This window comes from Elaeis guineensis, chromosome 9 (assembly GCF_000442705.2).
Source record: "Elaeis guineensis isolate ETL-2024a chromosome 9, EG11, whole genome shotgun sequence".
Taxonomy (NCBI): domain Eukaryota; kingdom Viridiplantae; phylum Streptophyta; class Magnoliopsida; order Arecales; family Arecaceae; genus Elaeis; species Elaeis guineensis.
The window spans coordinates 6741101-6756017 of NC_026001.2; the positions used below are offsets into that span (position 1 = coordinate 6741101).

The window sequence follows — 14917 nt, forward strand, 5'->3', positions numbered from 1 at the left end:
TTCACTAAAATTGCCATCCCTATTTTAGAAGCCATAACTTTAGCAAGAAGTTTAGATATTTTCTAGACGTCTATAGAAGGAGCCAGAATAATCCTAACCATTTAAATTATGATAATATGCATACGTTAACCATTCATTATACTTGATAGAGCCAATAAAAAGAGAAGGTCTCATTATCTAACACATTAAAAATGGAGTTGTAAGAGTATTTTTGGTAGAACACTACTCTCCGTTATCCCAATATCTCTTTCTTCTTTGTGTACACTTTTTCTCTCTTTCTTAGAGTTTTAGCTTGAGGGGTTAGAATGGCAGGCTAACTTAAAAGTAATTGTGGGAAAGCAAAGCCTTTTAATACCACACTAATGCTTAAGAAATACCAAACTCATGATAAGTAGCATTGGAGTCATGCTCAGTATACTCGATGACCCTTATTAACCATATGGTCCCCCGCTAGGGGTTACTAGGGTGAGGAGGACCTACTAGGATCAAGGTGGATCCGGGCAATGAGTAAAGGTGCAAATGGATTAGATCGAACTGAGTCATGAGTGATCCAATCCAACTTGATTTTTGATCGAATTCTAATATCGAACTTAGATCCAATCTAACAGAAGATCGAGTCGGATCCATGGCCAAAATTTTCAATCCAACGGATCATTTGGGTTGGGTTGGATCTAAGTATAATCTTGCCCCAATCCAAAAAATTCGAATCTAAACCAGATTCGAGTCAGACATAGGTAATTACATTTTAATTACCACATAACCAATTACTATTAACCATATAAAATAGACAATAAACAATATTGTTCTCAAAATAAATTAGGATAAAAATAATTTTAAACCTATCTTTATATTAAAAGCATTTTTCATAGAAGTCTTAAATTATAATTTAGAGACTCAAATGGAATTAGATCCTAAGAGTATACTTGATTTGGGTCAGGTCGGATCATAAAGTATAGGATCCAAGATTGACCCAAAAATCAAATGCATTGGATCAGATCTGAAATCAATTAATTCAGATCCAACCTGAAAAATAAAACAAATCAAATTTTAGAACTCGACCTGGTCTACAGATCCTTTAAAATGGATCGAATTAGATCTAAGCGAGTTGGATCAGGTTAGATCACGAGTCAAACCGATCCATTTAAAACCATAGCCACATGTAGGCTTCTCTCACAAATAGATGTCAAGCATGGTAAGTAGGGTGCAATCGAGCCAAGCCGAGTCGAATAGCTAGAAGTTCAAGCTCAATTCGACTCAAAATACTCTGGTATAAATCTCGACTCAAAATCGATCGAGCCTTAACATTCTAAACTTGAGCTCAGTTCAATGAAAAACAAGCAAAATTCAAGATCGACTCGAATATCAATCGAACCATAGTCAATCTTGAGTTCAAATTTGAAATTGAGCTTTAATCTACTAATTATATATATATTATAAATAAAAATAATATTATTAAAAAAATATATAAATTCGAGTAGGTTCGCGAACTTTCGAGTCGAGTATGTTACTACTCGAACTTAATTTGAAAAATTATTCGAGCTACTTAAGCTCGATCTGAGTTCAATAATAATCGAGTCAAATCGAGTTTGGACTCGAGTTGAGTTCGAGTAGCTTGTAAGCAGCTCAACTCGTTTGCAACCCTAATGGCAAGGACACCACAAGGTTAGATGATGTAGGTTATTATAGTCCTACATTGATTACTAAAAAGGATACCATGTGGATTTATTGGTCTGTATTTGATTATCCTCCCAACAGTTTAAGCTTTTGGAGTCTATGATACATGGCACCTCCTAGAGATTTTTACTAAAACTTGAATCCAAAAAGGATTTGCAGAAAAGTTTTGCATTCAACCCTTGATTGATTATTTTATATTAAGGCTATAGTTTGTTTGTAAGTAGTAGGAAAACAAGAATTATTAGACAAATCTAAGGGGTTGTTTGGTTGGGGATAATCTAGCATGAAAAAATGATTCTTATATTAGATTACCATATTTGATATGAAAAAAAAAAAGATAATAAAAAAGTTAGTGGGCCCATGCTTATTTTTCAGAGAGAGAGGGTAAAATAAATACCATAGGAGGATTGGTATTTGATAAATTTTCAAGTAACGGTAATCTTGACAAAAATATCTCCAAATTTCAATATAGCTGCATATATAATTATTAAATTTATTCTGATATCTTTTTATATTCATTCAATAAAGAGATTTTATAAAAAAATTAATATGAAGATGGTATTATGTAAAAAGCTATGTGATTATAGTTATTACATAAAAATTAATTGAAGATGATAATGTTATCTTAGCATTAAAAAATTATTTTATGTTAAAGGGTATATTTGTAAATTTGATCAAATTTTTATGTAAATTTACCTCCAACCAAATATATTAATCTTTTTTCAATGTCATTTTCTGTAATAATTTTTTCATCAACCAAACATAGTGAAAAAAAAATTTTCATAATTATTTTTTTAGATAAATGATTCTCAGAAATTGTCAGATTACCCCATAATCCGAGGCATCCCAATCAAACGGATCCTAAGGATACGTAATTTGTAGGTAAGTAGTACGACAAACAAGAATTATTAGTGAAACTAAGAATTAATAAACAAACCTAAGGTTATGCAAACTATTTGGAAGCAGTAGGAACACAATAACTATTAAACAAATCCAAAGATAAATAAAAAAATGTAATTATGTAGATTATTTAGAGACTAAACAAAAAATAGCTAAAAATAATAACAATCAAAATAAGAATCCATTGTTATAGTGTTACAGATCTTGACACATGTTTGCCCCCCAAGTTATCGGTTCGCACTCTTATTGTACACGTGTTTGCCTCCCAAGCTATTGGTTCACACGTGTCTCCCATACATGCATTTATCTCTCATTGCACGATCTACAAAGCAAATCTTAACCTCACCAATTCAGTAGATAACGTATACGGCCAATCGTCACTCTGTTTTGCTTCAAATACTAGATTGGATCAAATCCAGTAGGGTCAGATATATGCAAATATTATAAAATAATTATAATTTTTAAAAAGATATACAAATTAAGATTATATTGTATCAGATTCAGAATGGGACATATCATTATTCATATCCAATCTGAATCTACTTCAAATATATATATATATATATATATATATATTAGAATCCATACCCATCTTGGGTTTTAATCAGATTAGGCTTGATCAGGTATTGGTAGATCCGCTAAAATTGCCATCCTTATCCTAGAAGTCCATAACTTTAGCAAAAAGTCTAGTTATTTTTCTAGACTTCTATAGAAGGAGCTAGAATGATCCTAACTATTTAAATTATGATACTTATGCGTATGTTAACTATTGTGGAGAGTTTAGTCCCGCATTGATTGTGAGTTAGGCATATTCTGTCTTATATGAGATAGAAGACCCTCTCTTCCTCAAGAGGCATCTTTGGCCAAAGCCCAAGGGACAAAGTCGTGAGGCTCGATAGCTGTAAGTGTACCAGCTGAAGCTCAAGGATCGCAAGCCTATAAGCTACAGTATGCGTATAGTCAAAGCAGACAATACTCTTGCTAGGATGAGCCCTTCATTCATATGAGCCTTGAAGTCTCTTGATCACAACAAATGGCGCTAGAGGGCCACGCGGCCAAAGTGGATAATATCTCTTGCTGGGATGAGCCCTCCATCCGTAAGAGTCCCAGAGTCCCTTGACGACAACAATGTTAACCATTCATTATGCTTGATGGAGCCAATACAAAGGGAAAGACTCATTATCGAACCCATTAAGAATGGAATTGTTAGAGCTTTTTAGTAGAACACTACTCTCCATTATCCCAAATCTCTCTTCCTTGCATACACTTCTCTCTTCCTTTAGAGTTCTAGCTTGAGAAATTAGAATGGTAGGCTAACTTAAAAGCAATTGTGGGCAAGCAAAGCCTTTTAATACCACATGAATACTTCAGAAATACCAAACTCACTATAAGTAGTGTTAGAGTCATGTGCAGTATACGCGACGACCCTTATTAACCATGTGGTCCCGAACTAGAGGATGCGAGGGTGAGGAGGACCTACTAGGATCAAGGGGGATTCGGGCAATGGATAAAGGTGCAAATGGATTAGATTGGGCTGAGTCATGAGTAATCCAATCCAATCTGATTCTTTGATTGGATTTTAATATCGGACTCAGATCCAACCTAATAGAAGATCAAGTCGGATCCACATCTAAAATTTCACTCCAACGAATCATTTAGGTTGGGTTGGATCCAAGTATAACCCAGTCTCAATCCAGAAAAATCGAATCTAAACCAGATTCAGATCAAATATAGCTAACTATATTTTAATTATCACATAGCCAATTACTATTAACCATATAAAATAGACAATAAACAATATTGCTTTCAAAATAAATTAGTATAAAAAAATAATTTTAAATCTATCTTTATATTAAAGGTATTTTTCATACAAGTCTTAAATTACAATTTAGACACTCAAATGGATTTAGATCCTATACCTGATTTGGGTCAGGTCAGATCATAGAGTATAAGATCCAAAATTAATCCAAAAATTAAATAGATTGAGTCAAACTTGAAATCAATTAATCTAAATTCAACCTGAAAAATGAAATAGGTCAAATTTTAGAACTCGACCTAATCCATAGATCCTTTAAAATAGATCGGATTGGATCTAACGAGTTGGATTGGATCATATCACGAGTCAAAGCCGATCCATTTGCAACCATAGCCATAGATAAACCTCTCTTACAAGTAGGTGTCAAGCATGGCAAGTAGGAGTGCAATCGAGTTGAGCCGGATCAAGTAGTTGGAAGCTCGAGCTCGATTCGACTTAAAATACTCGGACTCGAAACTTGATTTGAAATCGATCGAGTCTTAATATCCCAAACTTGAACTCGACTCGATAAAAATAAGTAAAATCTGCAATCGACTCGATTCGACTCAAATATCAATCAAACCATATTCAATCTCGAGTTCAAGCTCAAAATCAAACCTTAGTCTACTAATAATATATATATTAATATATATTATAAATAATAATAATAATATTAAAAATATATATAAATTCGAGTAAGCTAATAAGTTTTCGAGTCGAATATCTTGCTACTCAAGTTCGACTCAAAAAACTATTCGAGCTACTTGAGCTCTACTCAAGTTCATTAATAATCGAGTCGAGTCGAGCTTGACTAGATCGCGAGTGGCTCGACTCCTTTGCACCCATAATGGCAAGGACACTATAAGATTGAGTGACATAGGTTATCATAGTCCCATGTTGACTACTAAAAAGATACCATACGGGTTTATCGGCCTGCATTTGATTATGTTCCCAATATTTTAAGTTTTTGGAGTCTACAGTGCATGGTACCTCCTAGAGATTTTCATTAAAACTTGAATCCAAAAAGGATTTGCCTAAAAATTTTGTATTCAGCCTTGATTGATTATTTTATATTAAGTCTATAGTTTGTTTGTAAGTAGTAGGAAAACAAGAATTATTAGACAAATCCAAGGATATGTAATTTGTAGGTAAGTAGTACGAAAAACAAGAATTATTAGTGAAACTAAGAATTATTAAACAAACCTAAGATTATGCAAACTGTTTGTAAGTAGTAGGAAAACAAGGACTATTAAACAAATCCAAGGATAAATAGAAAAAAATGTAATTATGAAGATTATTTAGAGACTAAACAAAAAATAACAGTCAAAGTAAGAATCTACTTTTGTGCCTGCACAACGAGTGGTGGAGAGAGCTTGTTGTTTAGCTGAGAAGTACTGCCGCTTTGATACTGTCGCTACGTCCCTTAACACCACAAGTTTTTGGGACTCTTTTGCTGTGCCTGCAGAAGCTCGGAGAACTCTTTTCATTTTCTGAGAGCCCCCACCTTCAGAGTTTGTCAAAGTCAACTTTGATAGCAGCGTCAGAGATGCGGGGATGGTGCGGACTATGTTATCCAAGATCCGGACGTCAGGCTTTTGGTTGCTTGAGGATTTCATATCTTCGACCCATCTGTTCCTGACGTGGAGCTCCACGTTGCTTGGGCAGGTATCATCTGCGCAAGACATGAGCTACGAACTAAGAGGATCTTCGTCGAGGATGACTTGACAACGGTCATCAGCTGGATTCAGAACGAGATGAAGCACCTGGAAACCCATCCACTACTCCATGATTTCTGGAGGTCCTTCGTCATGCCACCACATCGTCTGTCGACATGTATTCCGAGAGGAGAACAGCACCGTGATTGGGCTGCCTCTTTTATTGTCGAACATATCGGAGATTGGACCTGATATGAAGATAACGACTGTCCTTGGGTCTTGCGTGATATTTTATATTCTGATTCTCTGGCCTGTGCTCATATTAAAATGGTTTAATAGTCTGTCTGTATAAAAAAAAAAAATCACTACTATAGTGTTGGCATGTATTTGGGCCCCCGACATGTGTCTCTCGTACTTGTATTTATCTCTTATTGTACATGTGTTTGCCTCCCAAGTTTTTGGTTGGCACGTGTCTCCCATACCTGCATTTATCTGTTATTGTGCACATGTTTGCCCCCCAAGCTATTGCTTCGCACGTGTCTCCCATACATGCATTTATCTCTTAGGACTCGTTTGGTTCGGAAAAAACTTTTCCAGAAAGTAACTTTTCGGAAAGTAACTTTCTGAAAATAGTATTTTGATATGTTTGGTTGACTATGAGAAGATAACTTATTATAAAGTAGCTTATATTTGAATGGACATCTATTTTTTTAAAAAAATATATAAAATATCTATTATACCCTTAGTAGATATAAAATATATTTTTACTCATAAACTTTATATAAATATTAATATTATATTTATATTAATATAAATATAATATAATATATTATAATATTAGATCATAATAATTTATTATGTTAATATAATACTAATATATTAATATTATATTAATATAATATAAATATTTTATATAATAAATTTATTAATATAGATATAATATAATATTATATTAATATTAATAAAAATATTATAATAATATAAATATTAAAATAATATTAAAATATAATAAATATTAATATTAATTTATATAAATATTAGATAATATTAATATATATTATATTACTATTCAGTATTTCATCTAACATCCATTGATATTTTATTAAATTTTAGCTATATATCTTAAAAAATATTTAAAAAAAAATACTATTATTTTAATATCACGAAAAGTATTAAATCCATCTCTTCATAAATTTTCATTCTCATAAAATATAAAAATATTTTTTATAAAAAATATTTTTTTCACTCTTTTTTTTTTTTTTTTTTTTTTATAACTTAACTAAATAATAGATTTTTCCTCACTTCGCAGGATGTGCTTCTCCCCCCCCTGCTTCGACCAATCGAGTCCTTATTGTACGATCTACAAAGCAATTGTCAACCTCACCAATTCGGCAATTCTTCTCCTAAAACAGTAGATAACGTATACGACATATCGTCACTCTGTTTTGCTTCTGCTGGTGCTATCAATGTCTCTCCGCCTGCCCATTCAACCCTTGATCCCCAACCATGAACGCCAAATCAAATTGCTCGCTCTCCGCCCTCCAAGATCCAATTTTTATGGCCCCCCAAAGCTCCTCACCGTCAAATCTCTCGCCAGAACGCCGGACCCGGCCTCTCCAGTTAAACCCCGATGGGAGAAGATGCTATCGACAGCGGCTAGTCTGTACCCTCTCTACGTGACCTTCGGAGGCACTGTTGCCTGCGTAAAGCCTTCGGCTTTCTCCTGGTTCGTGGAGCGGGCCCCCGCCTCGTATAGCTTCTCTCTGGGTTTCATAATGCTGGCTATGGGCCTAACTCTGGAGCTGAGGGATTTGTTTGCCCTCCTCCGCCAAAGGCCTTTCTCTGTAAGTCATAAGAAACTTTGGCCTCTGAATTATCTTTGCTTTCTTTCTTTCTTTTCTTTGACTTTGACGCAAGATGTTAATTTGGACTGAAAAAAATGAAGTCTTGTAATTTCTGATTCTTGCCTTTGGTGCGGTATGCTTATTCTGGAAAGATTTGATATTTCTTGAACGTTTGCATGCATGGATTGATGCCTATTTCGGAAAGATTTGATCTTTCTGGAACATTGTAGAATTTCTTGAAGCTTATGTTAGAACATTGAATGTGAGCCCTGTGTTAGGTTCCTGATCTTATTGTGCAATTAAAGATGAAGTCTTGGTTGGAATTTTTGAATATTTGGAATCTAATGCAGTGGTGCTTATTTAAGGACGATTTGGCCTTCCTAACATCGTAGACTATCTTTTTTAGTTATTCATGAAAACTGAGTGCACAGATCTGTGTTAGATATCTGATGTTATTTTGCAATTACAGATGAAGTTTTTAGTGGAATTTTGGTTTCTTGGTTTCTGGTGCAATATGCCCATTTTAAGAAAGGGTCGATCTTTCTTGAAAATATGATCTCATAGGCATCAATGCGGTATGCCTTGTTAGAAGGATATGGTGTTTAATGAAAATTGTGCAATATCTTGAAGTTAATCCACAGAAATTGAATTATGCATGGCTATGGTTGATTTATATATTCTAACTTACATCAAGATCCAAGGGAGCTAAGTTCATCTGTATCATGCAAATTAGCATTCTATTTAACATATAAATTGAGTGTCAATGTAATTCAGATGTTAGCTGGTTTATGCAAAACTTAAAGGTTGATTAATAGTATCGGAGTTTCTCTCAAGCTTAAGAACTTTCATCTAGCTCAGGGAAAAAAGGAAAAGTGCTGTATCTACGTTCCTTAGGCATTTTCTTTAGGTTGCAAGCTTGTAATTGATGGAACAATTTTATGCTAGGTTTTTGGTTGCAAGTAAAGGGAAAGTTGGAGAGGCTGAAAGAAGGATTTCTAGCCCATGTTAATCTTTGTACAGTGCAAGCAGCCATGTATTGTGTTATTTGCAAGTACATATTCATATCGCAAATTGCAAAAAATGGGATAAGCTGTGAAATTTGTTTGTTTTTGGGACACCAAGAGATCCCTTTTCCTCTTTGAATTTTTTTTTTTCCAAAATAGAAACTATTCCCAATTCCCTGTCGAGCTTTACATCTGAGTGGCTGCCAACTTTTATTGGAATGTCACTAAAGAATCATATGCTTTTTACTGTGTTACCATTTGTCAGATTGTCATGTGGCAGAAATAAACTTCATTATGTTTAAGGATGTATAATCTTATGGCTGCTATTTGATCAAAATCTTCTTCTGACTGTGATGTTGTCAATGTGAAATACATCTGATGCTCCTAATGTGTTTTCTTCAATTCTTTTACTTTTCCTTTTGTATTATTGTCAGATACTATTTGGTTGTGTTGCCCAATACACAATAATGCCAGCTTTGGAGCTATAGTTAGCAGAGCACTGGACTTCCACCATCCTTTTCAGTTGGTCTCATTCTGCTGGCATGTTGTCCTGGAGGAACGGCATCCAATGTGGTAATATTTTCATTTTCATTGTTCATCTGGCCTTTGCTTTTCTTCATAGAATAACTCTGATTCTTTGCTTGTTTCATTGACATTTGACATAGTTTTTGTTGTCACCACCATGGTCCAATCAAAAGCAAATTATATATCCATTTGTGCACATACTATTCGATTTCATGAGGCTGATAGAGTGATTATAACTGCTGTTTGTGTCTTAATTTATATAGATTGCTTTTCTGGCAACATATTGAGTTCTTATGCAGATTTTTGTAGTCATCTGGTGATATGTTTCGCTGCATCAAAACTCTGTTTTATATTCTGAATCAGTTGGGGGCTGGCCAAATCTTCTGCCTTGTGAAGTGAGGAAGAAGATATTAGGATTTACCTAGATTCAAAATACTATTGCAGATAAATACAAACTGATTATGATGTTGCCAGTATTTCTATTATTTATGCATCATTTGTAACATTATACTAAAACACAACTATTTCAGCATGGCATTCCTTAGAAGGCTACATTCTTCTGAACTGAAGAATCTTTTAAGGGCATCAACTACATAAAAAGAAGCTGCAAAAAACCTCCAAAACTCCATCCTTTCTCATTGAACTTCTCAAATCCTGTATGTAATAACACGTGCAGTTTTTGGCTATAAATTGATAGCTGTTGCTCAACTTCAAATGATTGTTGACAAAAAATGGGAAAAATATTTCCTCCAAATAGATCGTTGCAGGATTTTCTGAAGAATTTTAGTTCAAACCAATCTTAAATCATCCAACTGGGGCTTATCTGCTGGTTTTCTAAACAATACATTTTTGTTTGATGAATTGCTCTACCACCAGGTGCTGTATTTGTAACCTTGAAAGATTTTATGAATGCAAGGTATGAATAGATGTTAAGAGTGGATCTAACCATCCACCATCTTTATACAATAGGTTAATGATTTTGCTGTTTGCATGTGTTGCCAACTTCCATTCAGCTTCTTAATCAATAAGTCATCTGAGATTACTTCATCTTGCCTTTGGTTACCCATTTCATTCTTGCAATAAACTGAGCTTGTGGCTCTGCCACCATGTTACTGCAGCTTCTTAATCAGTAAAGTTTTCCACTCTCAAGGATTGGAAGATGATAAAGAACCTAGTATTGTATAGATTGGCATGTTGTCCAGTGGAGACAATTTGGGCACATGAGATGGGTGTCCTAGAGGTTTGAGAATTGGGAGGAGGATGCATGGCGAGGTACTTGAAAAAAAAGTATAAGACTGTAAGCTAACAAGTTGCACCAATGACAAATCAAGTAGTGAGAGCTAGTTTGAATTGTTATCTTGATGTTCAACATCAACTGAAGGAGATTTTTGTTCGGATAATTGTTCAGAGTTCAGCGGAAGACTGGGAAAGACAAAAAGGGGTTGTACCTGTAGTTGTTTTGTATGATGTAGTCAACATTGCTTTGGCTTTTGGTTTAGCAGTTGATAAGTCATAATGTTGAAGAGGAATTCATGAGGCTGGCAACAGATTGATGGGATATGCCTAGTTGGCAAAAATCATTATCTTTGCTCTCCAAATGGACAATGACGAATGCAACAGGTAACAATTAGTGAAATGAATCTATCAAGAACTAGGATTTTACATAATCATTAATAACTTCCTCTACAATCAAATTTCTTTAAAATTTTGTTCAATGATTAAATGTCTTTATGGTTTCTTGGAATGTCAAGTCCATAAGTTGGGCCTTTAAGATAATCTCCTTGATAAAACATAGAGTAAAATGGTACTGTTTTAGCTTATCCAAATACATGTGGTAGTGTTTATTGGTTAGATAAAGTATAGTTCTCCAGATGGAAGATGCAAGATATGAAAGGTGGTGAATGATGATTCCTAAAATTTCTGCAATTTCTCTAAGCATCTTTTTATTCAAAACTTTTCCCATCACCATGTTTCCTTAAAAGTTCAGTGATAGAGAAGAAAAATTTTGGATTTTTTGACACTCATTTGGACTACTAGATTTATTAGAGTAGCATGGTGTTCAGTGGATAAGAGCTCCAAAAGGAAAGGAAGTGATGAGAAGAAATGGAGAAAATGCTGACAACTAACTTATTTTCCTTTCTTTTGTGCTCTTATCTACCCTAATACACCTGAATCTGTAATCTTTCATCCTTCCAAATCATCATTGAGGTAATGCATTTCAATGTTGGCATTACTTGCAATCTAATCCTCCTAAAACCTCAGAGGCTTAATACTACATATTGCTACATGCAAGCAATTTGAAACTAATGTCTTGCATACATATACATTAGGGATTTTTAATTTTAAGGAACATGCTGCACCACCTGCTTATGATTATCATACTTTGTAAGATTTTTCGAATTATTTATCTTTTTCTTTGGAATAGTGTCACAGGTGACATTAATTGCCCAAGGAGATGTGCCATTATCCATTGTGATGACTGTATGCACCACTCTAGCTGCAGTGCTTCTCACTCCTCTCTTGACCAAAATTCTGGCTGGAACCTATGTCCCTGTGGATGCCATGAAACTTTCTATCAGTACTTTGCAGGTAAAAGGCTATCCCATTCTTATCATTTTCACCTTGTCCTGTCTAATTTAAAATCGATCGGTTATAGGTGGTTGTTGCTCCAATTTTGTTGGGTTCTTACATGCAAAGCAAATTTCCTGCCATCATAAAAGTTATTATGCCCTTTGCTCCTCTTCTTGCAGTGTTAACTTCTTCACTTCTTGCAAGCAGGTTTGATTTGAGCAAATATTCATTCTTATGTTTACTAATATTTGCTTCTCTTTAACCTACACATAATGCAACACATGATTTTTTTTTCAAAATTGTAGTGTATTCTCAGAAAATGTTGTGCGTCTGAAATCATCAATCATCAATGCATCAGATTGTGGGATCCAGGGCATATTTTCTGGACATTTCGGGGTTGCAGTACTGTCAGTTCTGTTATTGCATTTTGCAGGCTTTTTCGTGGGGTATGGATTGTCCTTGGCTATCTGGTTTGAATTTCCAATTCATACGTAAATTTATGGTCAAGGAAGTTATGTTTATACAGTATTAGCAGGGAAAAAATTCTTCTCAAAGAACTGTTATTTATAACTTACAAAGATGTTTTCCTTCAGGAGAAACCTCGAAAAGTTTTATTAACCATTTTTCTAGAACACCGGTATCTCTTTTCTTGCACTTATACTAAGGATGCTTCACGTACAGATACCTGTCTGCAACAATTTGTGGTTTCAGAGAAAGGCAGCGTCGAGCAATTTCAATCGAGGTATTGCTATTTGATTGTGTATCAGAGTAGTAACTCAATGTAGTGAGAGCTGTTAGCATATGTACTTAGGTGTGATAATAAGGAATTGATTTCTGTCCTTCTGCGATGGTATTTCGTTACATAAAACATGTACAGATGTTGTTGCCTTATGATGCAGACAGAAGAAGCATTCACTGATTCAACCTGAAAGACCTTTATGAAAAGTCAATACCATTTTAATATTTATGTCAACAAATTCTTTTTACATTATATCCTGTGCTCCTTAACATGTAACGGTATTGTTCAGAATTATTGCGACTGTATTTTCTTTCATGCAAACATGCATCAACATGATGGATTAGTGACTATTAGGATGATGAAAGCTTTTCATGTTCACAGGTTGGCATGCAAAACTCTTCCTTGGGTGTTGTTTTAGCAACTGCGCACTTTTCATCCCCACTCGTCGCCTTACCGCCTGCATTGTCTGCTGTGCTTATGAATATTATGGGTAGCACTTTGGCTTTTATATGGAGGTATCTTGATCCATCTGATACTAAGAGTGATTAGTATCAAGTTATGTAAATTCAATCATTTTTTCAACTAATTGTACTGAAGATTTGCACAGCTTACAATTTTTCAATTCTCAGTCAAGTATCTTCATTTAAATAATCATTATTTTATATTTAGATGTGATATTTATTTTAAGCAACTAATAATGACAGAAACAACTATTGTTCTTCATAAATCAATGATTTGTTGCAGCCCTATTAGCAGTACGCACATGACTGCTCAGATATAATTATTCATTTGATTTGTAATCATACTTAATCAAAATATTGTTCTTAGCAGAGATTTCTGTTTTAAATGAATTAAGATTTGAACTTCTATCTCCTTGAGCTTTAAATACTTGAGCATTACTGTTGTGTGCTCATGTTTAACTCTATGCATTGTTCTATGTATCAGCTCTAAGAGCACTTTCTGTTGTTTTTAGTTACATCTAATCAAGCCGCACTACTATGTGCATCTATGTGCTATTTCATGGGTTGCTTTATGTCAGATGTGTTTTTTGAAACATTAATATTTTATGCAATTTTCTCAAAGTGTTTTCCCTGAAGATCATAAAATGGAAGATGCTTTAAACAATTAACTACAACAGATGACAGTAGATCAAGAAACACATGATTCTATCAAGTTCTTTCTAACCTTAGTTGCAAGGTGCTATAACCATCCCTACCTAGTGTGGGACTTGACATGGTTTTGCCACTGCCTTCCTGAAGCCAAATACACTGGAAGGGCTGATACCTTGAAAACTTGAGTCAACTTTTCCTACCCTTTCTTTGGTTTCTCCTTCAGGCATATATAGCAAACAATACATGAGCCCTATAAACTATTATAGATGGTCTTATCTTACAATTTAGTTGGCCATTGCTTCTAAAATTCCTCTGATGCACTTACTATAAAGGCAGCTGGTGACGTAATTTTTCTTCTTTCTTCCAAACTTGTCATTAGACATTTTACCTGTCTTTTTTTTTTTTTTCCCTCACCTTAATTTTTTTTATTAAAACATTGATTAAGTATTTATACCACAACATACTTCTGTAACATGCAAGACCTGCACGCATGGCAACCATTTTTGGCTGATTCAACCGTGCAGGAGCTCAAACTTAATATTATTCTTTGTTCATTACTATAAGAAAGTAGCTTAGGTTAAAACCAGTGACTCGGGTATCATCCAAGATTTGGTGCTGGCAAAATCAGTTGCTTACTGGAATTAGCTTCGAGATTCGATTTAGCATGCTAGGTATTTGCCCATTTTGGATTTCTTGTTTGAGACAACCTACACAGGGACTACAACTTTAGGGTAACTTCCAAATTCCACAAGATCCAGCTGATGACAAGATGTAAGTTTTTGTATCCACCGATTGAAAAATTTCTCTGATTAACATTCGAGGATTGTGGGTACTTAGTTCTGTTCATCATTCAAGTAAACCAGTGGGCTTACTGGTTGTGCGGGTCTTCAAATTGTTGAAATATCTAGTCTGAGCCTGCACTAAGTTTGTGAAGGTTTGAGAATCATTTTTGTCAGTATCTGATGACATTCCAAAAGCTCATGCCCTCCTATTGAGCTGACACTAAGAGCAATGGGAGTCTCAACAGGTTGTGATACAGCATTTTTTCTTTTCGGTATGCTTGCCTACCTAAAAACAATTATGGTTGAATTTAATTTT

At 34.5% G+C, this 14917-nt stretch overlaps 1 protein-coding gene across 1 annotated transcript; it reads left to right on the forward strand.

Annotated features, from left to right (window-relative positions):
• The first annotated feature begins 7341 nt into the window (after positions 1 to 7341).
• Positions 7342 to 13723, forward strand: LOC105051872 (probable sodium/metabolite cotransporter BASS1, chloroplastic). Its single transcript, XM_010932518.3, is given in 9 exon segments — positions 7342 to 7868; positions 9307 to 9343; positions 9346 to 9372; positions 9375 to 9445; positions 11831 to 11986; positions 12054 to 12175; positions 12274 to 12414; positions 12650 to 12710; positions 13089 to 13723. Coding segments are annotated over 9 exon segments (1161 nt in total). The 5' UTR covers positions 7342 to 7490; the 3' UTR covers positions 13257 to 13723.
• Positions 13724 to 14917: the final 1194 nt, after the last annotated feature.